This window comes from Poromitra crassiceps, assembly GCF_964638095.1.
Source record: "Poromitra crassiceps genome assembly, chromosome: 11".
Taxonomy (NCBI): domain Eukaryota; kingdom Metazoa; phylum Chordata; class Actinopteri; order Beryciformes; family Melamphaidae; genus Poromitra; species Poromitra crassiceps.
In genome coordinates, this window is record NC_139643.1 from 47,234,448 (window position 1) to 47,261,068 (window position 26,621).

Consider the following 26,621-nt stretch of genomic DNA (forward strand, 5'->3'; position numbering starts at 1 on the left):
ACAGTTTTTAATCTAGAGATTTAACTAAACATTAACGCTAGATCTGTTAAAGTTGCATTCGGCATCAAATAGCCTAGTACTGTTCTTCTTTTCAGTAGGCTACGGTTAGTATATGGACGAAATACGCTCGCTATGTTTATGCTATTGAAACGAATTCAAAGTGGATAAAAAAGGATCACGAAAACACACTCACCGCTGCTTATGAACTAAATTGTTTATTTTTAATGATGGAATAATTGGCTACATGGTTCTTGGTTGCGATAATTGATACACATGCGCAATGCGCCCACAAATAGATAGTTGTTGGCGCGAGCGCCAAATGGAAACAGGTTTCATTTGGACTCAGAACCTCAGCGGGGTAAGAAGCAAACTCCAGTCTTCCAGACTCGTTATTAGCGTACTAAGCTCTGTATTTTACCTCCACCATGCTATCCATTGTGTTAAATGGTGTTCTTAAAAGAACGTGAATAGAGCAAATTACTATCGGCCAGGTTGTTATTTTGCTGACACTGACTCCCCGGTAGCTGTTTCGCGAGCGCTAGTTTATTTAACTTGGGTCAATTGGCTGTGTTTAGCAAGCTAGTGTTAATGTTAGCTAACATTAGCCAGCTAAAAGTTGTGTTTCGCTTACGGTGAATAGATATACTTCGAATAAGGGGCGTCTGAGAACCGACTTTGCATACTGAGGATTTGTAAGGATTTGTCATTGTTGCAAGCCAGTAAGATAATTTAACTAACCGGCTACAACACATAGCTAACGCTATAGCTTATAAGTAGTAGAAGTAGCTTAACGATAGTAGTAGAACGATAAGTGCGCATGTGTGGTGAACTAAATAATACCTTGGTGAATAACCTGGTTTTGAGGACTGTTGTAGACTGTCTCCCCGGCCTTTGTGTTGCTCTGGTCAGCTTGTCTGCCTTTCTCTCTGCTGCTCTGTCTAGCTCTCACAGGCTGAGGCTAGCACCAGCAGCTGCTGCTACTTTTGGAGGGAGCTAGGGCTATCTTTGCATGTCTCTTTGTGTTGCTTTTTTTGTCTTTTTGTGTCATGGGACTGAATGTACTTGAGCCCAGTGGTCTTCCTTGAAGTAATATAAGTCACAAAAGAGTTCTGACGTTATTAGCAAAGTTTTATTTTCGCGGGTAAGTTATTACGCGCTCATTATTGTTGGCGCGTTTGATAATTACATGGGTTTAACGTTTATCGTTACACTAATTGGTCTTGAAACAATGCAGCTTTGTAGGGTGTTTTCAAGTTTCATCAAGTTTGTCTCAGAATAAACTATTTCGTGGAATAAAGGATAACTAAAGTGTAGCTGATAGCTAAAGGGCAGCAGTGCCAGTTGCCATTTCATTGAGAGAGGGTTAACTTCCTGGCTTTTGTTTTCTTACTTTAGCACATCTTGATAAATGCCATCTAATTTCCATAAATACGTTCCCATTTTTACAGAAGAAAGCAGCCTCAATCCTCATCATGACTAGACGAAGGTAATGACTATCCTATCCGCCAGACTTTTGCCATCTCAGTTATTGTTGTATCTGGATTGGTTTTGGGACTATTGTAATATCTACAAAACATATTTAATCCAATTCTCTTTGCAGTGGTCGACTGCACAAAATAACTGAAAATGCTGCAATTCAGAAAGGCAAGATAACCAAGGTAAGAGCCATAATAACAAATCACTCATTTGTAAATAGAAAGTAGGTTTTCTAGACTGTCTAACATGTTTTAACCTGTTTTCATTTCAGCAAGGCAACAGAAAGAAGGCTCAGCCCCTGTCAAAATTGCACTGTGAGAAGGTATGTCTATTTCCTGAAGTTGTTTCTTACTGTGGATCACCACAACATGCAGCAGCATATCCTGTCTGTTTATTTTCTAGTTCTATCCCTAGATCTGATGGCAGTTATCTGTAAATAAGGGGAAATTATTGACCACCAACCAAATGTTATTATATCTTAAGCTCTGGCTGGTGTATTTGTCTATTCTTCCAGCCACTTTTCCAGATAACAAAGCAAAATTCTGTGCTTAAATTTTGATTTGGCAGTTTTGTAGCTGGAAACCTTGGTACCCAACAGCCACTATGACCAGTGGATAAAACAAAAAGTTCTTGTTTCGATTGCTGAAGCTCACAACAAAACTAAATTTCATTTCAGAACCAGCTGGTACTTGAAGGTGTTGCCAGGCCTTGTATTCTCATCGAAACACCTGAGAAGGGGCTTGGTGAGGTCTGTGATGACCCCAGCTACGTGAACCTCATTTCAGTCTGCGTCCTGCCATCCCCTCTCCCTTTTCTCAGGTGATTAACACTAACTTGGTCCCGTTATTCAGTCGTGGTTTAACGCCGTTATGTCCTGCTGAAGTCTTCTAACACAGTGGTTCTCAAACTTTTTCACGTCAAGGACCCCTAAATTGACACAAATTAGACCACATTCATAAGATTTTGTCCCATCTGATAAGATTTTTGCTTTTAGATGTTTTATTAAAAGTACATTAAACCATGACCAAAATAGTCATACATTCTGTCATTGTGTTACTTATAGATGGACTTATAATAAAAATGAATTATTCCCCTTTTTGCTGGGGACCCCCTCAAGGACCCCTGGGGGTCCCGGACCCCACTTTGAGAACCACTGTTCTAACAGACAGTGTAACCAATGTTCCTCTGTGTGTGACTCATACAGTTGGGGTTCTCCTGAAGACGTGTGGGAGAAGATGGTTGGCAAGGAGCAGAAGTACACACACAGTAAGAGCTTCCTGCAGAAGCACCCCGGAATACAACCGAAGATGAGGTCAATCCTCATGGACTGGTTACTTGAGGTAAGCTGTCACCTGCATCTTATATGTGTGCAGGCTTCTACTGTTACTTTGTTTATGCTCTTAAAGTCAAAGAAGTTAGGAGTTGAAAATATTTAAATTTAACATGTTCCTCTTTTTTAATTTTCTGGTTGATATATGTGTATGCTAGCAAAATATTAGGAGTGTAGAATACTGTTGTGATAGCAATGTTCTAAGTGGCCGATTAGCAATTCACACAACTCTTAGTTCTACTTCTTCTATGGTTGCTACAACCAAATCATTATTGTGTGTTTGATCACTTTTATTGGTCTGTGATATGTTCTAGGCTTGAGTGTTTTTCATCATCTTTAAGAATTAATTCAGCACAGCCTTTTTTAAGGGCTGTTCTGAAACATAGTTAGGGTATACATTTTTTAAACCTTTTCCTGTAAATCACATCTGTATTTAGTCCTTACTAAATTGACAAGATTTTGTGTCCTGTTTTCCCAGGTGAGTGAGGTGTACACCCTTCATCGGCAGACGTTCTACCTGGCACAGGACTACTTTGACCGCTTCATGCTGACACAGGAAGACACAGAGAAGGGCCGGCTGCAACTCATCGGGATAACCTGTCTTTTCATAGCATCAAAGATGGAGGTAAGGCAGAAAGGAGAAGGCTCTGGACCGGCTTTCCCCAAAAGCATCTGAAGACTAAATTCACCTTTGCAGCACAGTAGGGAGATGCTCGCCCTTCAACTGGAGGACCCAAATTCAAGCCTCCATTTTGGCAAAGGTTCACCCTGTGTTACATTCACATAAATGTAAAAAAAAAAATGAACTTGGTCTTCAGTAAGCTTTTGGGAAAGCCAGTGGTGGTTTGTTAACATACTGTTGGTGCCTAATAGAATACACTTCACACTCCCACTTCAAAAACACACTTCACTGTACTTTCAGGACTTGCCACATTTCACACATTGCTTCTGCTTGGTGCGAGACGCCCAGCAGTCAGGCCAGTTGAAGAGCTTTATCTTTGGGGGTTCCACCACCTCGCTATTGTCGTTTGCCTAACGGCAGCAATACACCAAATTCCTCATGCATACAAATGTGTCGTAGGTGTAGAAGTTTTTGTTGTTGTTGTGCTCGCTATTGTCGTTTGCCTAACGGCAGCAATACACCAAATTCCTCATGCATACAAATGTGTCGTAGGTGTAGAAGTTTTTGTTGTTGTTGTGCTAAATAATGTGCTTTCCTTGCAGGAGATCTATCCTCCCAAGCTGGCAGAGTTTGCATATGTGACAGACGGGGCCTGCTTGGATGATCATATTCTTGATATGGAGTTGATCATTTTGAAGGTAATGCCTGTCTATAAGCGTACATCTTTTATTTTGCCTTCTGTCGATAAACCAACTAACATCAGGTTTTTATGTTTCTCCTTTCCACGTGTTACAGGCATTAAATTGGAACCTTTGTCCTGAGACGGCTGTGTCTTGGCTGAAGCTCTACATCCAAATGGCATCAATGAGCGACAACTCCGACCTTCTGGATCCGCAGTTTCCACTGGACATCTACGTACAAGCTGCACGCGTAAGTCTGCTGATGGGACGATAGACTAGCCACCAAATACATTTCCAGACATGGTGCCTGTCGGGGTTGCTGGTTGAGACCCCTGCCTCTAGAGCAGTGGCTCTCAACCTTTTTGAGCCGCGACCCCCATAAAACTTTAGGCTGGGGTTCGCGACCGTCCCTCCCGCCGCAACCCAACCAAATGACACTGTGCATGCATTCACACACTGATTTCACTCACTGAAATCGTTTTTATAGTTTGTATAGCGTTATAATACATTAAACCATTGGTATGTGAGATTTAATCATCATGGGAGAAAAATAAGTTCTTTTTTCTCTCTCTCTTTTGATAATCATCAGTTGTGCTTGGAGGAGGCCCACAGTTTCAAACTTTGAAAACCCCTGGATTAGACATCGTCCCCACAGAGCAAATAAGACAAATGCTTAATAATTGTTAAAATTTTTTTTTTTTTTTTAACCACCCATTGGATAATAATTCCCAATGTGGTGCCTGTTGACTGTCCCAAACTAGGGTAGCTGGTACCACAGCATCGTGGGTTCAGATCTGGCTCCTGACTCATGTTGTATATATCCTCTCTCTTCTAGCTTCTAGACCTGTGTATCCTCAACATAAACTCACTGGACTTCAAGTATCGGGTGCTGGCTGCTTCAGTGGTGTGCCATTTCATTCAATATGAAATGGTTGAAAAAGTTTCAGGTAAGAGTTCTGACTTGTCTATATTCAGCCTCCTGCTCATTCAGAGCGCACAGCTGGCAGTTGCATCTTTTCATACAGGCTTTTGCTGGCAGTTCCAGCTGTTAACAGGCCACCATAGGTAGACAGGGACATTCTGTTAACGGGTCTATTCATGGAAACAGTGTCAAAGGTCCATGTAACCCAAAGAAGACCCAGTGTTTCCCCTAGAAAAAATGTCAGGCCTGGAGGGATTTCGGAACGTACCCTGACCGCAACGGTGGAGGCCCTCGCTGGCGACGCTAAACTTTTAGCTAACCTGTTCACATCTATGTTCGCAATGGCATCCCAAGTATCATCCTACTATTATGGGATGCGATGCGAACAATGCTTATTGTTTTGAATGATTTGGCAGCCATCTTCTATTACTGTCAACACCAGTAGTAATAGTATGCCATAAAGGTTTGAGATTTTGGGAGAGCAGGCCCGCCAGGCCTGTAGAATGGTAGGGGAAACACTGAAGACCTGAAGCAAAGTATGGCGGCCAGATGACTCAGTGCATCAGTAAATGCAGCCACTGACCTGTGTTGTCCCTCCTCAGGTCTGTCGTGGGACATCATCGAGCCGTGTGTGGACTGGATGGCCCCCTTTGTGGAAACAGTGGCCAGGCGGGACACCGTGGAACTGAAGGACTTTGTGAAAATAAAGCCAGACGACAGACACAACATCCAGACGCATACAGACTACATGGGCATGCTGGTTAGTGTTCTTAATTATTTTGAGGCAGCTGCATCATTTTAATTCTGAGTTTTTAATCTAACCATCCCTACCACTATCATACAAAATTTAAGTGAGGCTCATTATGGAATTAAATTGTTATTCATCAGAATCTGCACTGTTGTCCATAAGTTAACGGTTAAGTTTTTTTTTAAGCCACTGAATCTTTTTGCTTCATTTGTTTCCCCATTTTAACCCAAATTTCTTTCCCATTAAAAAAAAACTACTACTACAGGAGGAAGCTGATCAAAGGCAGTTTGAGAGCCAGGTCCTCACTCCACCCAACAGTGCAGAGAAAACTGCCACAGATTGACCCAACCTCGGAGGAAATGTCTGAACTGAGTCTGATGGAAGAAGTCCCACAAACCAAGATGGGCTCTTGGTCCAATCTGTGAAGACCACTGCTCAAGACGGCTCTAAGCTGTGCAGAAAGACTACTGTTGACATGAAGTGCTCAGTGTGTGGACACCTGCTGCCTGCCAAGGATCCAGATCCTCTTCTCGTTATCCAGGATAAGTTACATACTTGAATTTTTTACAGAAACTTGAATCTTGGCCAAAGTTGTGATCTGTTCAAAGATTTTCAGTTGCATTTTTTTGTAAAGTTCTGGCATCATCAGTTCTGTGCGATGGAGAGGAGATTCTACGTAAGTATTACTGATCAGTGTTTTTAGACAAATCTAAAAACAAAACACAATAGAACAAAGTCTTAAGGTTTGCTATGGGTTGTGAATTGCATGTAGGGAAATAACATTTGAGATGTGCAATTGTTTACTTATGTTGTATTATGTTTGTGTGTGTGTATATAGCCAACAGGTAAACATCTGTTGAACACTACCTTAAGGCTCAATTGAAAAAGTTATACAATTATTTATAATTGGTGCTGTTAAGACCAGGGTGTTTGTTGTGTAACTCAGGGGCATTACATCACCGATTTATTTTGATAGAGGGGAAACTCGTTACAAATGATCAAAAATGTACAGATCACTGTATTTATTTTAAAATGTTTATTTTCTACCACAAAAATAAAATGTACATTTCCCCCCTAAGTCTGACATTGGTCCTATGTTTAGAAATAAAGCTTAGCCATGGCTTGCAAAAATTTCTTCTTCCTCTTCTGTGCAGCCAGCTGCAGCACTTCCTCTGGGTTACTGGCATTCAGCTCTGTCTGTCCAATCGCTTTTATCTGAGGGGGACAATTAGGAAACATTGAGTCTGTGTCATACCACCAAATTAATTCAAGGCCCCAAAAAACAGCTAGGTGACATCATGGCTTCTCCGTAACTATATTTAACTATTTAAATAGCTACATGAATAGTTGGCTTAATCCCACTAACAAAAATAAGACCAAAGTGGAGGCAGAACTACTTACCGCTATCTGTCTCTTCTCACTCTCGCCCCGTTTGTGGTGAATGTCTGGATGCACAGTTAAGTTAAGGGGAAAATCACAGCATGACTGTAGACCAGGGTCGTCAAACATGTGGCCCGGGGGCCCGAACCGGCCCGGCAAAGGGTCCAATCTGGCCCACAGGATGACTGCAAAGTGTAAAAATTTGTGCTGAGAAGTCTTTCAATCCAATGTGATGCACTTATAAAGAGGGATGTTTCAGGAGCAAGTTAAATATTCAGTAGCCTATTCATGTTTTCTGTATTCATCACTAAATGTAAACTATTTTCATTACCCTTGAATATAGAGAATTGCACAGCTCCCGTCAATTGTAATGCACAGTTACAGACAGTAGATTTGATGATTTGTTTGATGGTAGCTGAGATAACCCTATGTGAAACGTGTTCTTAAAATGTAGCTGTAATTATTTACACTAAAAGAAACAGGAACATTTTGATGTTTTGTCATTGATAGGTTATTATTGATTTTCTTTGTCTGGCCCACTTGAGACCAAATTGGGTCGTATGTGGCCCGTGAACTAAATGAGTTTGACACCCCTCCTGTAGACACTATAGAACAGTGGTTCTCAAAGTGGGGTCCGGGGACCCCCAGGGGTCCTTGAGGGGGTCCCCAGCAAAAAGATTAATAATTTTTTTTTTTTATTATAAGTCCATCTATAAATAACACAATGACAGAATGTATGACTATTTTGTTCATGGACTCATGTGCCTTTCTGTAATAAAACATCTAAAAGCAAAAATCTGATCAGATGAGAGACCCAGGGACAAAATCTTATGAATGTGAGTCCATGGTCTAACTAATTTGTGTCAATTTAGGGGTCCTTGACGTGAAAAGGTTTGAGAACTGTTATAGAACATGTGCCTTAAACTGTGCAATGCATTAGCAACACTGTTTCTATGAATAACAAACCAGGTGACTGCTCTGAAGAGATGGGTTTTAAATACCAGAGTAAAAAAGGGAGGGGGTGCTCCATATTAGGAAAGTTGCTAATAGTTTTTGCACACAAAAGTATTTCCCCTCATGAACCGATAAATAACTAAATCAACAGCAAATGGAAAGATACGTGTGAGATACTCCAGGATGGTGACGTCCCAGATGTAGTCATAGAAGGAGTCCATCGCATCGTGACTGTAACAAACAAAACAAGATAGCTCAGAGGTCCGGGGTCAGAGGTCAGTGGTCCGGGGCCGGGGTGGCTGTGTTCACTCATCATTGTTTCTTGTGTCATACCGAGCCTTACCTGTTCTGTTCCTGGAGAGCTTTGAACGCCGTCATGTAGTCCACCTCTCTGAGAAACTGGCAGAGGACAGCAACCTGATAAGAACGAGGGGAAATGAAAATGAGACGATGCGTGCCGTTTTCTCAGCTGAAAACCATCAAATCCAGCAAGTGCAGTGAATTCAGACAGGGAAGTGGACGCTCCGGTGTGACCTCTGACCTGTGTGTGGCAGTTCATCATCGAGCAGCACTTGATCATCCTCTTCAGGACCTGCAGAGGAGGCTCACAGTGTCAGAGTGAAATTGCGATTCTCAGCGATGAAAGTTTTATTCTCAATTTGTTTAGTTTTGTCCTTAGTTTTTTTTAGATTATTTTTGGGCTCTTTTTTTTGCCTTTATTTACAGTAGGCAGACAGGAAAGGTGGGGAGAGGGGATGACATGCGACAAACAACCACGGGTCGGATTCGAACCCGTGTCGGCCGCACGAAGGACTGAGCCTCCCTGGTACGCATGCTACCACGTGAGCCACCAGGACAGGACGCACGTTCTACTCTATGTTCACAGAATATTGTCTGCGGCTCTGACTATCTTACACGCCTTGCTATTGGTTACTTGTAATGATAGTGATCTGGGAATTTAAACTTATTTAACTGCTGAATTCATTGCAAGTTGCTCTAGAGGAGAGCATCAGCTAAAAGCCTAAAATGTAGTGTCACCATAGTTTAAAATGAAAGACACTTTTTTTATGGTAAAAGATTTCCACTGATTTTCTGAGTTATGAGAGAAACTGAATTTGGTGAACTAAAAGAATTTACGTCACATCTTTACTGTGGAAGTTCACAAGCTCAGAGTGATTAACAGTAGATACTCGTCTAACAGCGACAGTGGATTGTCCCTGTGATCTACCTGGTCGGAGTAGACATCAGGCGCCACAGCTTTGGTGAAGAAGTCGGAGCACACGGCCCCAGCCTGCAGGTAGAAGTGCAGGGCAGCAGAGTACTGGTTGGTCACTAGAGGGCGAGAGAGGGAGATCAAGGAAAGCGTGACTCAAATGTCGACGTCTGGAGAAAAGTATATTTGCAAATACTATCCTTGGTTTGTTTTAGCCACCTCAGGTGCTAGATGTTAGTGGTTTGCCATATAGGACAGTGCAGTTCATGGCAGACGGGGTTAAGAAGACAAACACTAGAAAAGGAAAAGTGTCCCAGTGCAGTAAACCCACCCATCTGCTTCTCCAAACGGTTAAAGCAAAGACCAGGAAGTACATGTAAATACAGTCTGACCCAGGAGAGGACGACAGGGATGGAGAGCGCCTTGAAACCATCAACTGTACCAAGCAAGAATGTGCTCTATGAGTCTTGAGACACCTCTCGTATTCCTCTAGCCCAGTGCTTCTCAAAGTGGGGTCCGGGGACTCCCAGGGGTCCTCAGCAAAAAAGGGAATAATGTATTTTCACTATAATTCCATCCAGGGTGGGATTTACATGGAGGCCATGGCCTGCGTTGCCCCTCCCTCTGGCCGTGATGCCCTGAGAGCCCTAAGGCCACCTTGGCAGTGCCCTGCTAGCAGCCTGCTACTGTCAGTTGCTTTAAAATCATCAGTGGTCTCAGTTTAATGTAGCCTGGCCCTATGCAAAGGATGTGTCATTGGCTCATTTTAACACACATTTCAGAAAAATCACTTCACGATGTCAATAGAGCAACTGCCTTTGTGCCGTGGCATGTGGCCTTGTGCCCCTAAAAAGAAATTGCGACACCGAACTCCAGATGGCCTTGCACCTAAAGTGATGAAATTCCCACCCTGATTCCATCCATAAGTAACACATTGACAGCATGTATGCCTATTTTGGTCATGGGTTTCATACACTTCCTGTAATAAAAGCTCTATCAAATGGGGGGTCTGTGGTCTAATTTGTGTCAGTTTAAGGGTCTTTCACATGTAAAGGTTTGAGAATCACTGCCCTAGACAATCTGATTAATTAATTGATGGGACATAATTTAACAGCTGAACCTGTGACATCCCCCCCATTTTTCTCCCAGTTGGACTAGGCCAATTTCCCCCCTGCTGCCCCGGTCGCTGCTCCACCCTCTGCCGATCTATGACATCATTTCTGATTGCTTAATGAAGTTGCTTAATGCACTTTTTATACTCTTTTTTTTTGTGATGCTTTTAAATGTCCATTTTACTCTCTTCTTTTCTTTTATTTTCCTGTCAACCATTTTATGTGAAGCACTTTGAATTGCCTCTGTGTATGAAATGTGCTATACAAATAAACTTGACTTGACTTGACTTGATGGAAATCTATGACATCATTTCTGATGGAAATCTATGACTTCATTTCTGATGGAAGACGGCAAAGGAGAAAACAGGAGGCTATATTGAAGCATGAAAGCTCAAAGACCTGGGATCTCTTGTCGGACTCTTCTTGTGCTTCTTACCAAAGTAGATGTCTGCTTGTGTGATGAGCCAGGACTGGTTGTTGGGGTTCAGGGTGAGAGCGTAGGACACCAGCTCTTTAACGGTCACTGCCACCGCCTCCACATCTACCGCCTGTATGCTGGATCACACAAATCATCCCATTTAGTGGTTGAATTTGTAGAAAATCTAAATAATTCCATATATTCAATGTCACTGAATGAAAAATGCCATATGATGAGAAAGCATCAGACACCAAGAGAGAGATATATTATATTTGCATGTTTTTTAGCGGGGGGGTTCCTATCTGGAGGAAACCCCAGGGGAGCACGGGGAGAACATGCAAACTTCGCACAGAAAGGCCCTGTTGACGTAGCCTGGGTAAACCCAGGCATAGTCTGTGACGTCACGTTGAAGGCTGGGTTCACCCAGGCCACTTTTGACGAGCCCACCTGGGCAGTAGGGACTGAGGACATAGGGATGGACCTGGGCAGTAGGCACTGAGGACATGGGGATGGACCTGGGCAGTAGGCACTGAGGACATGAGGATGGACCTGGGCAGTAGGCACTGAGGACATGAGGATGGACCTGGGCAGTAGGCACTAAGGACATGGGGATGGACCTGGGCAGTAGGCACTGAGGACATGAGGATGGACCTGGGCAGTAGGCAGTAAGGACATGGGGATGGACCTGGGCAGTAGGCACTGAGGACATGGGGATGGACCTGGGCAGTAGGCACTGAGGACATGGGGATGGACCTGGGCAGTAGGCACTGAGGACATGGGGATGGACCTGCGCAGTAGGCACTGAGGACATGGGGATGGACCTGGGCAGTAGGCACTGAGGACATGGGGATGGACCTGGGCAGTAGGCACTGTGGACATGAGGATGGACCTGGGCAGTAGGCACTGAGGACATGGGGATGGACCTGGGCAGTAGGCACTGAGGACATGGGGATGGACCTGGGCAGTAGGCACTGAGGACATGGGGATGGGCGAGGGGACACACACATAGTTCTTGCGGGAGAGATGGTGGATCAATGGCTGAAGGAAACGGTTCAAGGCGGTGTCTTGGGTTCGAGTGTGAGTGTCCTATCTCCCCCTCCCATCTCTCCTGTCATGCTAACGAGGAAAACGACGAAATGAAAAGGAGCTCTTACTTTGCGAGAGAAGACGGCCAGATGGAAATGTGTTCTGCTGTCACTTCATTCACAATATCGTCCTGGAGAAGAGAAGGTGAAGACAAAGACTGTTTGTGATGAAGCAGTGCAGAGAAGACCTCCAACAAGCTGCAACAATAACCACACTACTGCCACGGCACAATGTTAGTGCGCTTACTACAAGATTGGGAGAGTCACTATCAACATAAAATCTGGTTTGTTTTTAATTTCATGATGCCTTTTCACCAGACAGACATTACCACTAACATGCAGCCTACTGTATGTGCGGCTCTGCACTGTGTCATCCCAACGTGAGACTTACCCGCACGATGCTGTGTAGCCTCACAAACAGAGAGATGAGGGTGGTCAGCACCAGCGGCTCCTGGGAGAAATGAGATGCAACTCGCACAGTAAGTCCCCATCTCCTTTTCAGCATAATCAGCTCATTCAATGAAAGATGCAATACGTCCACAACAGAGTGGTGATGCTGTACTCACTCGAAGTTTCTTGACGAAAGTGATGAATTTGCTCCTAGATGGGTAAAGGAAACAATGGAGAGAACTCACATTAGCATTAGCAGCAGAGCAGACGGTGTTTAGGGTGCTTTCTCACTGGGGACCCGTGAGCGGAACCGAGCACACTTGTCCCTAAATTGACCCCAGGTGCAGGTTCGTTTCATGAGTGTGTGAACGTTGCGTTCCGTGCCCGGGCCGTGAAAATGTGAACGCCAACCGTACCGAACCACGTAGACAAACACACGGGCGAGGATACACTCCAGGCATAGTTGGTGGCGCAAGTGTACTCTGCAAGTGTTCCGTTCCCGAGCACAAAATAAATGTTGTAATGTGAAAGCTGACCAGCGGGGGAGAGGGGAGGGGGGCAATCGTACTCGGGCACGGAACGGAATGGAACGAAAGCAATCGTTCCCAGTGAGAAAGCACCCCTATGTTTGTGGGTTTTTTTGTGTATACTATATGTTCATGTGTTGATGCTCTTACACTTAATTGCAAACATACCTTGATGCTCGGGATTACACTTTGACACAACTTTGAATTTTATGTTTTGATTAGTACAGTGTCTTTTTAGATCAGTTGATGTTTGCGCAATAGGCCAGCTACATAACTAGCTGACCAAACTATTGTTGTTTTTCCATCCTATTTTGTATCGGTTTTCACTCTGTTTTTCTGTGATTTTCCTGTATTGCAATGCATTTACTATCTCTTATCATTTTAATATGGTATTTTACTACTGCACTTTACTGTCTACAGTTTACAATTGCTTGTAATGTAATGTGTATTGTGTTTGGACCCCAGGAAGACTAGCAATGCGGCGGCTAATGGGGATCCTTTTAAATAAACAAATAAACAAATGCATGTATTCTTACACTTATAATAATAATCTTGATTTGAAGTCAATAAATGTAAAAATGATACAAACAACAAGAGAAAACAAAAGTCTGTGCAGCTTGTTGTACCTCTGCAGGATGCCCATGGTGGACTCTCGGTGTTTGATGAGGCCGACGCGGCCGTCGCTGTTCCTCTTGTGCTGGACGGACATGCTGCAGATCTGCACCACCACCTCCCACAGCTCCTTGGCCGTGCGCCGGGCCTCTTTAGGACCTGGCAGCTCCTTGCAGGTGGAGGCCAGGAGCTGACCGAGCTGTCGGGGGGGAAAACAAGAGTCGAGATTCCTTTACATACACGCAAAGACCACAGCAGTCTTAATAATTGGCTGGGTGATGCTTTTTGGTTTTGCCCTTCACTATCAGGATTCTGGGCCAAAATATTTGACTGGTAGTCTAAGGCCTACAAAATAAACCCTCCAACTGGAGGCGGAACTCGCCATCTTCGGCTGCTTGGAGTCCTCTTTGCTCCTCCCAATGGCCGTGCAGCAATCTCTGACACAGGGAATGACAGTTGCCAAGAAACTAATTTTGAAGGAATGGAAGTCCTCCTCTCCACCTTCTTTTCAGCTGTGGCTGACAGACATGATCTCAGTTATACGTATGGAGAGACTCAGGTTCCAGAGGACAAATTCTTTAAGGACATTTTTTGTTATTTGGGACCCGTTCCTGACCTATTTCGATCAGGCTAAAAGCGGTAATTGAGTTTCTTTTGGATCCTTTGTACAGTTTTTTTTTTATCGTTTTGTAAGCGTTTTGTATTTTCTATGACTGGTAGCACCATTTTGTAGCATTGTAATGTTGAATGTATGTGTATATGTTTTTTCTTTTCTTTTTTCCTGTTCTTGTTTTATTTTCTTTATGTTCTGAAAAAGTAAAAAAAAAAAAAAAATGGCTGGGTGCCTGCCTGCATGTGGGACAATATATCCAAATTCAATAGAACGCATCAAAAAAGACAATACGTATTATACTAGCTCCATTTTATTCTAACCACAGAATATGTGTAGTCATACACTATTGTATAACACGACAGTACAATAGTTTTCCATGCTTTTCCAAAATTGCAATTAGCAAACTTATCAAGACCTGGGAATTGCTACATTTGTTTTCCATACATGCCCAAACTGTCCAGGTCAAAGAGAGAGTGTCTTCACCTTGATATAGGGGTTGTTCATGACCAGAGACTGGGGCACCTGCAGAGTCAAGTAGTCGTTCTCCCTCCAGTTCAGCATGAAGGCGACACACTCCTCCCCCACCACCTGGCGCAGGGGCAGATCTGCAGAGGTGAGAACATGCTGAACGTGTTTACGCTGCATTACATAATATGTGAGTGAAATGTTCAAAATATGATAATTATGTTTAGTGTATTCATTGTAAAATAAAGCTAGATTATTTATCATTATTAAATTCCCAGTGAAGTTTACAGTTTCATTGCATTGATGTCATTTTGGACAACGAAAGTCCTCTGCTTCTGCTCTGCTTTTATTGGAGGGTGGGGGAGTAACTCGGGAAGAGGAAAAGGTTGGGGACCACTCACTGCCTTACACAGTCACAGGACAAGGAGAGGTCGGGTACGACTCACCGTGAATCCTCATCTCCAGGTAGCCTCTGACCCTGCTGACCAGGTCAGGTACATGTATGACTCACCGTGAATCCTCATCTCCAGGTAACCTCTGACCCTGCTGACCAGGTCGGGGGGCGGCCGCTCCCTGCTGCCCTCGGCCGCCGCCGTCTCGTGGGCCCGGACCTCCAGCAGCAGCATCTCGTTCAGCATCACCTGCCGCAGCTTGGGGGAGAACTCTGTCACCAGCTCCAGGCAGGCGGAGAAGAGCTGCCGCGCGTGGGCGTAGTCCTGAGGTGACGACGTGCCAACACGCGTCACTACACATTACATGCAGTTCTGATCATCACGTTGTGTTGTGGATATCTTTGAGGAGCGAGAGGCTATAAAATCTCCACGGCTAACCGCTGTATGCGTTGCTGTTAATTAATGTTGAGTGGGCCAAGCTAAAGTCCATGCACTGGATCCTATGGTTTTTGTTTTTAGCCTGAACAGATCATCAGCTGTGTGACTCTTCCTTCAGCAACATGTGAAGACTGAATATTTAGTTCCAAAAAGTTAAAAGTATGCACATCCTCAGACTTTTCCAATCAGTGCTGGTATCATAGACTTCACTTTTATATATATATAAAAAAAATAGGTTACCGTACACGATATCTGCTTCTCCAAGTGCTTTATTCCCCCACCAAAACAGCTGTTTTGGTTTTTCTAAAGACTGAATATTTCCCCCAAAACACAGAATTTGACGAGCGCTGACAATGTAAACAGACCTTTATGGATATGCAGTGAAGGCCTTTAGCCATGAGGATGTACAGCAGGTCCTTGGTCAGGTTGTCTTTAATGCTGAGGATCACATTGATGTAGTCTGGAGGAACCTCCCACTGTGACACAGACACACAAGATGAAGAGTCAAACCTTTTACATGCTACAGCGTCAAAGCCCTCGCCGACGCACCACGGGTTGCGAGCCTGCCGGGGCAGCTGGTGTGCAGCTCCCCGAAAAAGTGACTTGACACAGCTGCAAGTATAATATAATGTAGATGGGGAGATAGCAGGACAGACTGAGTGAAAGCTATGACCAAGTGTATGCACTACATTCTCTCCTTGGGTTAACTTTTAGTCATTTAAATCCTAGTGAAATCACACAATTTACTCATTTTGCTGGGGACTCCCCTGTGACCCCTTGTCAAGCTGACGTTCGAGTATATAATAATAACTTTATTAATAATAATAATAATAATAATGATATAGGTCTAGCTGCCGCCGGCAAGGCTCCAAGTCGAGACTGATGCACAGCTATTTCAGCATCGCTTTCACTACATGTTGTTTATTTGTAATTATTTATCGGTATTTCCCTGATGAGAGTAACGGTTTAAGAAAAAGGCGCAAAATCCTAAATGTGTGTTTATCAAATGATAATAGCAGCGGAGTCGTATTCCTCTTCCAGGAGCGCTGTGTTGACCTCTGACCTTGCTGTTGACCCTCCAGAAGGGTCGTTCGGCCAGGCCGTGCAGTTCGTTGAGGATCTGCCGGAGCCTGCGCGGCTCCAGGGAGAGGATGAGCTGCTGCTCCAGCTGCCCGATGTTCACACTCGCCGAGGCTGCGGAGGGACCAACCAAAAGGCTCAGAGAGATTTCCACATGCTGTTACAAACCACCAGAACCAGAACCAGAACCCAGAGATTTCCACAATGCTGTTACAAACCACCAGAACCAGAACCAGAACCCAGAGATTTCCACAATGCTGTTACAAACCACAGAACCAGAACACATTGCTTACTGGTGGGAGAAAGCAGGTTAACTGACACAAACATTGATCACTGTACTGTATAAGGAGCTGCAATGGGCAAAATGTCAGCAGTGTGTTAACTCATTGAATGCCATGGACGTCCTTCGACGTCCAATTAAATAGTGACGTAGAGTGCCACGGACGTCCTTCGACGTCCAATGCGTTTTTTGACGGTGGGACGTCGATCAAAGCCTTCCGCAGCTCCTGTACAACTATAGTAGCTATTGGAGGTCTATAACCTATTTTACAGAACCCTTAGGTGGCGACAGTGCTCTCCAGATTACAGAAATGTCAGGAATACACAGCCTGAATTAGCCTTGATGAAAGAGAACCCGCTCATGCTGCAATCCAGAGCCATGTAGATTGTTCTGGCTGCAACTGACGGTGCGTGCGAACACAGTCAATCCGCGCACACAACTGAGTCCTTCTGCCTCTGTCTGTCTGTCAGCATAGTTTCTCCACATGATTAGCCGCTAGAAAAGCAGCAGCGCGACACTGAAAAGCCAAACCTTTCACTGCAGTCCGCGTGTGGCTTCTCCATGTTGCGCTGCCTGGGAGGCGGCGCTTCCCAGGCTTCCTAGAGACGCTTGGTGCGAGGCTGTGTGTTACTAGTGTGGGGAGGAGTTTTCAGCTGAGGGGGGGAGGGGGGGTGGGGCACGCAGGGCAGGACACAACTACACCACATCACTACATCAGAAAATATTACCGTATCTAGAGTCAGTGAATGTGCTTGAAATGCTGCATTTCACAAAAGGCTGAATATCTCAGCTTATAATTTGAAATGCCTGAAAACGCTGAAAACAACCTATCTTCTCCGGCTCATAACTAAAGAACGGAAAATGGTATCAATAAACTTTTTTTTGCTGATGATACAATAGAGTCTCCTTGTTCTTTTTGCGTGTTCGGTGTTTACATAGTAATATCACACAATATTCTGTGGGCCTCGAGAAATCACTGAAAACGCTCTGAAAACTCTGGCACTGGGAGCGTCCGTTCTCCAAAAGTGGCTGGCACTCAATGAGTTAATATCACTGATTTGAAGAGGTAATCTGAGAGATCCTCATTTTTTGGATTGGACAATATCACCTGAAGATTACTACGTGAATGACATACATCTGGATCAGTTGTTTATTTGAGGATTGAAGAGTTAAGGAAATCAGTCCAAACATGCTGTACCACCAACACTGGGCTCACATTTCACTATCTTTCCACCTGCCATGCATGTCGTCCTGCAGTGTTACAACTCAGCGCCGTACCTGGAATGTCATAGAAGGAAGGCAGAGGCTTGGCGCTGAGGTTGATGGTGGCCGACCTCTTCCTCATCTGCTCCACCAGGACCTTCCTCTCCTCCTCCTTCAGCAGCTCCATGAAGAGCTTGTGGGACGACACCACGAACACCAGGGAGAGCTCTTCCAGGCTCTCACACAGAGTCCTGCGGGAGATGGATGGTGCAGTTGGGTTTGAGTTCAGCGGTGAAAAGGTGATCAAACATTTTCAGATTTTTCTCCCAAATTGTACTTGGCCAATTCCCCCACTGCTGTCCTGGTCGTTGCTCCACCCCCTCTGCTGATCTGGGGAGAGCCGTAGACTAGCACATGCTTCCTCCGATACATGTGCAGCGATATGACATGGCGGCGGGGAGTTTTGCATGCAGGGCATGGTGGTATCAAGCTATTCCCCCTAGCTCCCCTACCCCCGAACAGGCTCCCTGATCGACCAGAGGAGGCGCTAGTGCAGCGAGCAGGACTCATACCCCACCGGCTTCCCACCCGCAGCCACAGCCAATAGCGTCTGTAGGAACGTCTGACCAAGCTGGAAGTACAGCTACCGGGACTTGAACCCGGGTCTCCGTGGTGGAAGGCGATCTACACTACCCAGACGCCCGAACCAACAGAAAAAGTCGGGTAGTGATTTGATTTGATCTCACTCACTTCATGAAGTTGGCCATGTTCCTCCTGGATGTCTCAGATGGACGCTCCTTTTCCAGCGATCGTGTGCACACCTGCAGGATGAGGACATGTGATTTAAATATACAGTAGCTCACTTTTTCTTTTCTATTTTACCATGGCAACACTGCCTCATCAAGAGGCAAAAGTTGTGTAAAAAGTTATTGTGAAAATAAATCTCATTCAGAAAAAACGACATTGAAATATGACATGGAGACACTGTCCAGTTTCTGTACTTCTTTATAGATTATTAGGTCATGTGAGCTTTATTAGATAGTGGGTAATGGAGAGAAAGAGATGAGGGACGACATGCAACAGCAGTCAAAAGTCACATCTGGATCCTGAGTCCTTCATCCGCTGAAGCCCGGGGAAATACTTAAGGTCCTTACACATCGGGAGCGTTTTGCTTCGTGCGATTAATTTGCAGGTCAACAATATCAACACAACCGTGCATACCAATGGCAAAGTTTCGCTGAGCGTTATTGCGGTGTTTATTCTTTTTTGGACCAAGATCGATTTTTCTGAAATATGCTTCCGACGTGTACACATCTGTTGCTGTGATTGACCGATGGGTCACAATTCGCAACGCAATTTCGTGCTGTATGCATGGCTCATGGTGTGTAACAGCCTTTAGTCTTGAAGTCTTGAAACATATTCATCACGTAAAGCGGACATGTACCTCTAAGATGAAGTCCACTATTCGTTTACTGGGCTTGAGCAGCAGCTGCTGGAAGCGGACGCTGAGGACTTCTCCCTCCAAAGCATCTCGGATGGCGTTGCAAACACACAGCTTGTGGCAAACCTCATCCAGGCCTCTCTCCCTGCACAAAGAGACAAGTCAAAACTTGCTTCTCTGCACCGACATCAGTATCAATACTTTGGAATCAAGACTGCGCAAAGGGGCTTATTTTGAAATTTGACCTCTACATTATACCAAATATTACCTGGTTAAAATTACATCTGGCGTGAAATACTGGATACTTTATTATTATTATTGTTATATTATTATTACCATCATCATCAGTCATCTTTATTTTTATTATTATTGTTATTATTAAAGTAATTTACAAGATTTCGCCAAAAAACAGGCCAACAGGAGTGTCTGCTGCAACACATTATTAAAGTCAAGTTGATTTGATTCAACTAAACAGACCAGATTTCTTGACCGTGCGTGGAGCAGCAATATGATTTGATGTGAAACAGCGTTCTGTCATTCAGAAATAGCAGAACTCAGAATGCGTCATCATGAACAGTAGCAGAAGAAATGGTAGTAGTGACAGTATCTCACAGCCTGGACTGAATACAACGCAAATGTGCCTCGTTTCAGTGCAAGTGAGTACACATTCACAGGTCTATAGACTCCTATCAATATGCCACCCGTACCGCTCGAGTGAGTGGTCGTTTTGAAGTGGTTTGTGGTCTCACCCTTGCTGGACTTTATGCAGGAACTCCCTGAGAACAGACCGTCTGAAGTGGTTTGGCAAGGTACGGCCCACGTTGTCTTTGATGAAAGCCTCAATGAGAGCCTGAGCAAAGAGAACCCATTCACAGGTTAGCCGCAGGATGTTGGTTTCTACTGCAGCCCCACTTTGCTATAAGATTTACATGTAAAAAAAAGAAAATCATAACAACAATACTCAAGACACAGCTATAAAAATGTGTGCTGTAAACTGAAATCCACTCTTCAACTTTAATCAAAAAATAATGCAACTTCCCGACAATACCAAAATAAATCAGTCTCCTCGTCCTCCTCACAAAATCTCCACAAGTCACACTGTTGGATGCTTCATTGTGTAATCATCTTTTTAGTGGGCAAATAGCTATAATTAGTTTTAGCTGTAAAATTCTAATGGATACATCAAAGGTAGTTGTATAAATGCATGTAAAAACGTCCCATGGGGGATACATATGTCTAACATATCCTCCCATTTTGGCTACTAATGCTACAGATATTTTTTGAGATACATATAAAACTGATCGATTACATAGATACAAATCTTTCCTAGTGCAGCTTTCTGCTCTGACCTGGTGGTTGTGAGTCCTGATCAGACTGTTGATCTGGCTGAAGGCCGTGGGCTGAGGGTCGGTGGGCTCTGAGGTTCCGGTCAAAGCCCTGCAGGCGTTCAAGTAGCCGGCCAGGCGCTTCTCATCCAGGTGAACGTGGAGAGGAGCGTCCAGCTGAGAGGAGAGAACGAGACTGTGAGAGATCCATAAGCTACGTTGGTGGAAATCTGCTGTCATACCAGAAGAGTTCCCATGTCAGTGACATTGTTTCATTACCCAAGACCCACGAAACCCATTCGAACCCTTTCGAGGATTTCAAAAAGGTAATAATAATAATAATAATAATACATGTGACTTATATAGCACTTTTCAAGGACTCAAAGACGCTTTACACTATACACTAACACTATGGCGATGACGATAGTGCAACACACAATGGGCAAACATGACACAGACACACAGGGATAGGTGGGGGGGACTTAAGAGAAGGCAGAGGAGAAGAGATGGGTCTTGAGGTGGGATTGAAAAACCGTGAAGGCCTCTGATTCTCTGATGTCAGCAGGGGAGGGAGTTCCAGAGCTTGGGAGCTGCCCTGGAGAAGGCTCTGTCCCCGAAGCTGTGGAGGTTGGACTTGGGGGTGGAGAGAAGGCCGGTTGAGGTGGATCTGAGGGACCGGGATGGGAGGGTTGGTAGGGGGAGAGGTCAGTGAGATGTGTGTGTGTGTGTGTGTGTGTGTGTGTGGGAGGGGGAGGCAGTTGGTGAAGGGCTTTGTATGTGATGATGACCAGGATTTTGTAGTTGATCCGGTAGGAGACAGGAAGCCAGTGGAGCTGTTTTAGGACTGGGGTGACGTGGTGCCAGGATTTGTTGTGAGTGAGAATTTGGGCGGCTGCGTTCTGGGCCAGTTGGAGTCTATTGATGAGGGTGGAGTTGATGCCATAGAGAAGTCAGTTGCAGTAGTCGAGACGGGAGGAGATGAAGGCGTGGATGAGTGTTTCGGCAGCACGATGTGCAAGGCAGGACCGGATCTTGGCGATATTGCGGAGGTGGTAGAATGAAGATTTGACAGTTTGACGGATGTGGGGGTCAAGGTATGGCTGCCAGTTTCGAAATCACACTGTTTACTTAACTTATTGAAGGTACAAGATTCAAATCTGACATATCCTATCCCATAGTAAAGGGGGGGGGGGGGGGTCACCAACATGCCACTCAATCTAAAGTTTGGAAAGCCATCAAGAGCAAAAAAAAAGACAAATAAGGACGAGGTTAACTAACTAAGAAATGTCCATCACCAAACCCATGATGAATGCCTTGGTACCTTCTGTAGCAGCTCCTTTGTCTGTCTGAAGTGCTCTCTGGCCTTCTCATAGGCCAGCTGGTCTGTGCAGCCTTGCTGGAAGAAAATACCTCCCAAATCATAATGCACCTAAAAAAAAGAAGAAGCAATTCAGTCCGTTCACTTCAACCAAAACTGCATTTTGAAACACAAGATGGACATTCACTCTCAACTACTTTTTGGTAGCTTCAATATCCAAAGTTTTAAAATGTTGATTTGGTTTTCGGCCCTGTGGAAATTCACATTGCATTGCAGCTCGTCTGCGCTGAAGCGAAGCCCAGCGGTGGACGACTCGGTCTCTCCGTTGGCCGCGCCGTCGGCAGCCAGCAGGTCCAGAGTCCTCAGGGTGTGAACGTAGAAGTCCTTCTTCAGCTGCAGAGCGCCCTCCAGGACGCTGATGGAGTCGGCCGCCTGCTCCTTCAGCTGCAGGCCAAGAAGGCACCGTGTTATAAAGCGAAGCGGCGAGTACCAAAGATCATTCTTCCGAATCTCACAAAACAGAGACTATTGGAAAAAGATATTTATGTCATTTGAAGCCCTACAAAGGTGAGGCTGTTAGGGAGAAACAAAACCACAAGCGTATTCTTTAATCCTGGATTGAAGCTTATTCAATATTTGCTATGCTGTAAACGTCTTCATCAAAAACAAATACGCCATGTTTTTCTTATGAGTTCACTCACCACACTGAGGATATTGTCAGTCATTTCTTTCTCCTGCTGCACAATATTCAACCTAGGAAAAACCACAAGGACCAAACTCAGCAATGCCTTGATGTGCAACTACAAAACTGAGTGCTATTTCTACAAGTTTACTGTATGTGCAATTCAGCTTGGATTTTTCAATGTGTACAACGTTTCAGTGAAACATGAGTAAATGATCCAGTCTCCCTGTAAAGAACCGAAGCTCGATCCAGTTGAGCTTATGGACGTACATGTTCATCTGGTGCGGCCCGGGCTTGGTCTGCTTCTCTGGAAAGCTGCTCAGCACGATGGTCCTGATGGCCCTTTAAGAGACAAACAGAGGTACTGGATATAGACAGACGAAACTTAGCTTTGTGTTATCGTGCGTTCCTTTATCGCAAAAGAACTGGGATGTGGAGGCTAAATGACGTCACATCCGTTTTGTTAGCATTCCATTTGCAGAAGAGTTGAGCTGGGAAGTTCACTGTTCACTGGTCAGATCCACTCGCCTAGCCAGGCTAGCCATTGTTAGCAATAACAGTTGATAACAACAAGGCATTTCGTGGCATTTTGCGCATACAAACACTGCAGCCTCATGTCCACACAGATAGAAGTAGGCCGTGCTGTGTGTACAGCTGATTTAACGAGACACAAACAAGACAGAAGTGCTAAATAGCATTTATACGATTATAACTACTGTTGTTGCGCGGATCAGCCATCTTGGATTTTTGAGGTTGGGGCTGCTGAGGCTCCTACGAGTTTGGAATGGGAAATACCAGCTCTAGTGACGTCACGTCCCAGCTCATGAACTTTGAACCGGTAAGATTACCAGTTCCCAGTTATAAAGGAATGCACGATTACACCACACTTGTACATTATGGTCCCATTTCAAGTAAAATAGACAATGATGATGATGCTGATGATGATTGGAGCATGATTGACAGGTTGCCTGTGACCAACTGGCGTTGCCCAGTCTGAGCTCAGTGACTTTTATGTTTTCCGGGCGCTTCTGTTCTGTTCTGTTCTGTTCTGACTCACCAGCGGTTGTAGATGATGACAGCCATGGCGGTGGTCGGCGGCAGTGTGGACAGATCCAGCTCCACGTGTTTCACCCCCGGGGGCACTTTGCTCACACACAGCAGCTCGTTCAGCAACATGTTGAGCACTGGGATGGTCAGGCTGGCAGGGGAGAAGGACATATAAGACCTCCTCTGGGCAGTCAGCTTTAACAGTTTAAGGAATATTATTTGAAAAATTCAGTTCAGTTTTGTTGGACATCACACATTACCAGTCGGCTCAATGAGATGAACATTCCATTGACGATTTGACTTATTTAGCATCCAATCCTTATGAGTGTTGTGATATTGATTTCAACCCCACCCGTAGTGTCATATCTACTTTTTTAGTGCGTACAGAACATGAGAAATCAAGCCAGATATTGACAGTTCACTCTGAAATGGCATCAAAACTGACTTGGGCAAATACAGCGGCTTCCTCCCACTGACCACCAAACGCCACAAACTCACCCTTTCTCCAGCACGTCCAGGTCCCACCTCATGTAGGCAGCGACTTTCAGCGCCAGCAGCTTCAGAGTGCGGTTCCTGCGGTTGTCCACTGGAGGCTGCACCTGGTTCTGTTCGTTGAGCGACGGCTTGGACGCCTGCTCCAGGAACTGGATGATCAGCTGCGCCGGTGTCGGGTCTGTAGAAACACACACACACACGCATACAGACACAGTCCATTTCTACACTCAAAATGTTTCCATTAAAGAAAAAATCCATCCTACATCTCCACTCTCTTACACTGTTTTAAACATCGATCTGTGATGTCGTTTTGTGATCAAGTGTTGTCATTTACTTTTTTGTTGAGCCTACGTTCCCTCAACCTGCTTCATTTAAAAACGCGTGAATTTGCAATAGCTGCGAGCCTGCGACCACATATTGAGAATTTCCTAAATGCAGGGTGGTAGAGGCAGCCCACCCTACTCTGCCTCTACTACCCTGCATTTCAAAATCCCCCCCCCCCCCCCCCCCCCCCCAAGTGCCCCCTTTTAGCCAATTGGCATGAACACAAACACACACACACACACACACACGCACACACACGGTTTGTATGCATATGCGATAATAAACACTGCTGAACAACATCAAACCAGAAAGAGGCTAATGTCCTCAACATAAGTATATCAAAATCTACACACACACTTACCCAACTTACTTACAGTTTTTACTATAGCTTTGTATCAGATCACCTCACTGGCATTGAAAATAATTTTATGCACAGCACACACACTTCACCTCCATGCCAAATTTCAGCCTCCTAGGACGAAATCTGTGGCCGCTAAAGGGTGGTGAACTTCTTGTGGACCGATCAACGGACCAACCGACCGACCGACAGAGTGACTTATCGAGCTGCTGCTGGTCACAGCTAAAAAAAAATCTACTTCAGTTACTGATTTCCTACCTTTCCCAGAATGCCATTCAAGAACCTGGGAGAAAGAACAGGAGTGAACTTCTTGCATGTAGGTAGAGAAAGCACTACTATAAGGAGAAATGAAAGTTTTTCCAGTGGGAAAAGAAGCAATAGTCCTCCTGCCACTTCAAAACACCTCTTGTAGTTAGTTGCACTGCATTTACTGCTTTACTGAGGCTCCTGTCAGTGGAGGAATTAGTATCATCTTGTAGCCTCAGTGTACTGCTGACCTGGGTTGCACGTCTTCAGGTGCTTCTCCAGCAGGGGGCCGTCCAACAGGAACTCGAACCAGGAGGTCTGGGGAGGAGTGCTGGGCCGACTGGCCGTCACAGCGGCCACCACCTCCACACTCATGCTGCGCTGGTGAACAGCAGCACACATTTGATTATTGTTTGTTTTTTTTAGACCTTCACCTGAGCAGCCTGCCCTGCACCCAAGCCGCACGTCAGCCAGCACCCACTAAGCTAGAGTGTCCTGGGTTTCATTACAGGGATCAATAAAGCACCACACTGTTATAATTTGTGGTTTGACTAGATATTACTCAATGGAGAGAGAGAGAGAGAGAGAGAGAGAGAGAGAGAGAGAGAGAGAGAGAGAGAGAGAGAGAGGTAAGAAGTTTAAACAAATGGGACGAGTTGTGATTTAGATCATGTGCAGAATTTGGATCCAAATGTCAGGAGGAGTATAATGTAAATGTGCCCTAGGTGCAAAATGATCAGCTGATACATGTAGGACTGCATGATCACTAAACAATCATGTATGTAAACAACACAGAGAGGACGATGTTATGACATTCATAGTAGTTAGCCCTCTGACGTGACCTATGATTTATATTTGCCAAAAGAATAAACGGCAAACATGACATTGCACACTTCTTTTTAGTCATTAGTAGTGTTATTATGATAATCCAAGTAGCTATAACGTTAGTTGACTCTGGTCTCATCTACTCCACCTAGTACCCCGAAGGGGAGGAGTTATCAACTGCCAGATACCAGATAAACGATCCAAAGGTACCTCGGGGCTGCCACTGTCTCAAAACAAGCGCACCCACTCCCTCTCGTTCCTCAGGCTAACGTTGTTTTGAGCTAACCTTCTAGCTAGCTACAACTTGTATCCTTCTGGCTCTGAAGCGCAAACGGACGGAGTAGCTTACCTCAACAGACCAAAACGAACAAGCAGAGAAAATACGTTTTAATTTTGACGCTAAAGCTCGTTATTACAGGAACCAGCAAAATGGTTTGGTTCTCATGTTATTCATTCTGCGCATCATCTCCGCCGTAATTCCGGTTCCGCTTGGTCCTCCTTTCTTCTTCTTCATTCAACGTTAGTGTGCTGTGCAATGCATCCCGTTACCGCCACCTACTGGACTGGCCTATTTACATCCACACTGTTGTACATATTTCCAAAATGTAAAACGAATGATT

At 44.7% G+C, this 26,621-nt stretch overlaps 2 protein-coding genes across 3 annotated transcripts; one reads left to right on the top strand and one right to left on the bottom strand.

Moving 5' to 3' along the window:
• Positions 1-238: 238 nt before the first annotated feature.
• LOC310785459 (G1/S-specific cyclin-E2-like) lies at positions 239-6,175 on the top strand. The gene is made up of 12 exons (XM_083646539.1): positions 239-358; positions 1,452-1,486; positions 1,601-1,658; positions 1,748-1,798; positions 2,153-2,295; positions 2,681-2,816; positions 3,285-3,431; positions 4,031-4,126; positions 4,224-4,358; positions 4,944-5,055; positions 5,633-5,790; positions 6,044-6,175. Exons 1-12 carry the CDS (start codon positions 281-283, stop codon positions 6,119-6,121), a joined length of 1,227 nt encoding a protein of 408 aa, XP_083502665.1. The 5' UTR covers positions 239-280; the 3' UTR covers positions 6,122-6,175.
• A 671-nt stretch (positions 6,176-6,846) lies between these two features.
• Positions 6,847-26,484, bottom strand: ints8 (integrator complex subunit 8). Of its 2 annotated transcripts, none has more exons than XM_083646532.1 (28): positions 26,351-26,484; positions 25,428-25,557; positions 24,252-24,426; positions 23,764-23,904; positions 22,977-23,048; positions 22,726-22,777; positions 22,289-22,468; positions 22,028-22,135; positions 20,731-20,883; positions 20,131-20,231; positions 19,385-19,526; positions 18,691-18,761; positions 18,016-18,191; positions 16,441-16,571; positions 15,743-15,853; positions 15,059-15,263; positions 14,566-14,687; positions 13,484-13,668; positions 12,507-12,540; positions 12,332-12,391; positions 12,010-12,071; positions 10,874-10,992; positions 9,341-9,444; positions 8,654-8,704; positions 8,456-8,529; positions 8,279-8,343; positions 7,180-7,223; positions 6,847-6,993 (listed from the first exon to the last, which is right to left on the bottom strand). In XM_083646532.1, exons 2-28 carry the CDS (start codon positions 25,549-25,551, stop codon positions 6,877-6,879), a joined length of 2,979 nt encoding a protein of 992 aa, XP_083502658.1. In that variant the 5' UTR covers positions 25,552-25,557; positions 26,351-26,484; the 3' UTR covers positions 6,847-6,876. The 2 variants fall into 2 exon arrangements, with proteins under 2 accessions (XP_083502658.1, XP_083502659.1); XM_083646533.1 differs by having other exon boundaries at positions 25,428-25,552; positions 26,351-26,448.
• Positions 26,485-26,621: the final 137 nt, after the last annotated feature.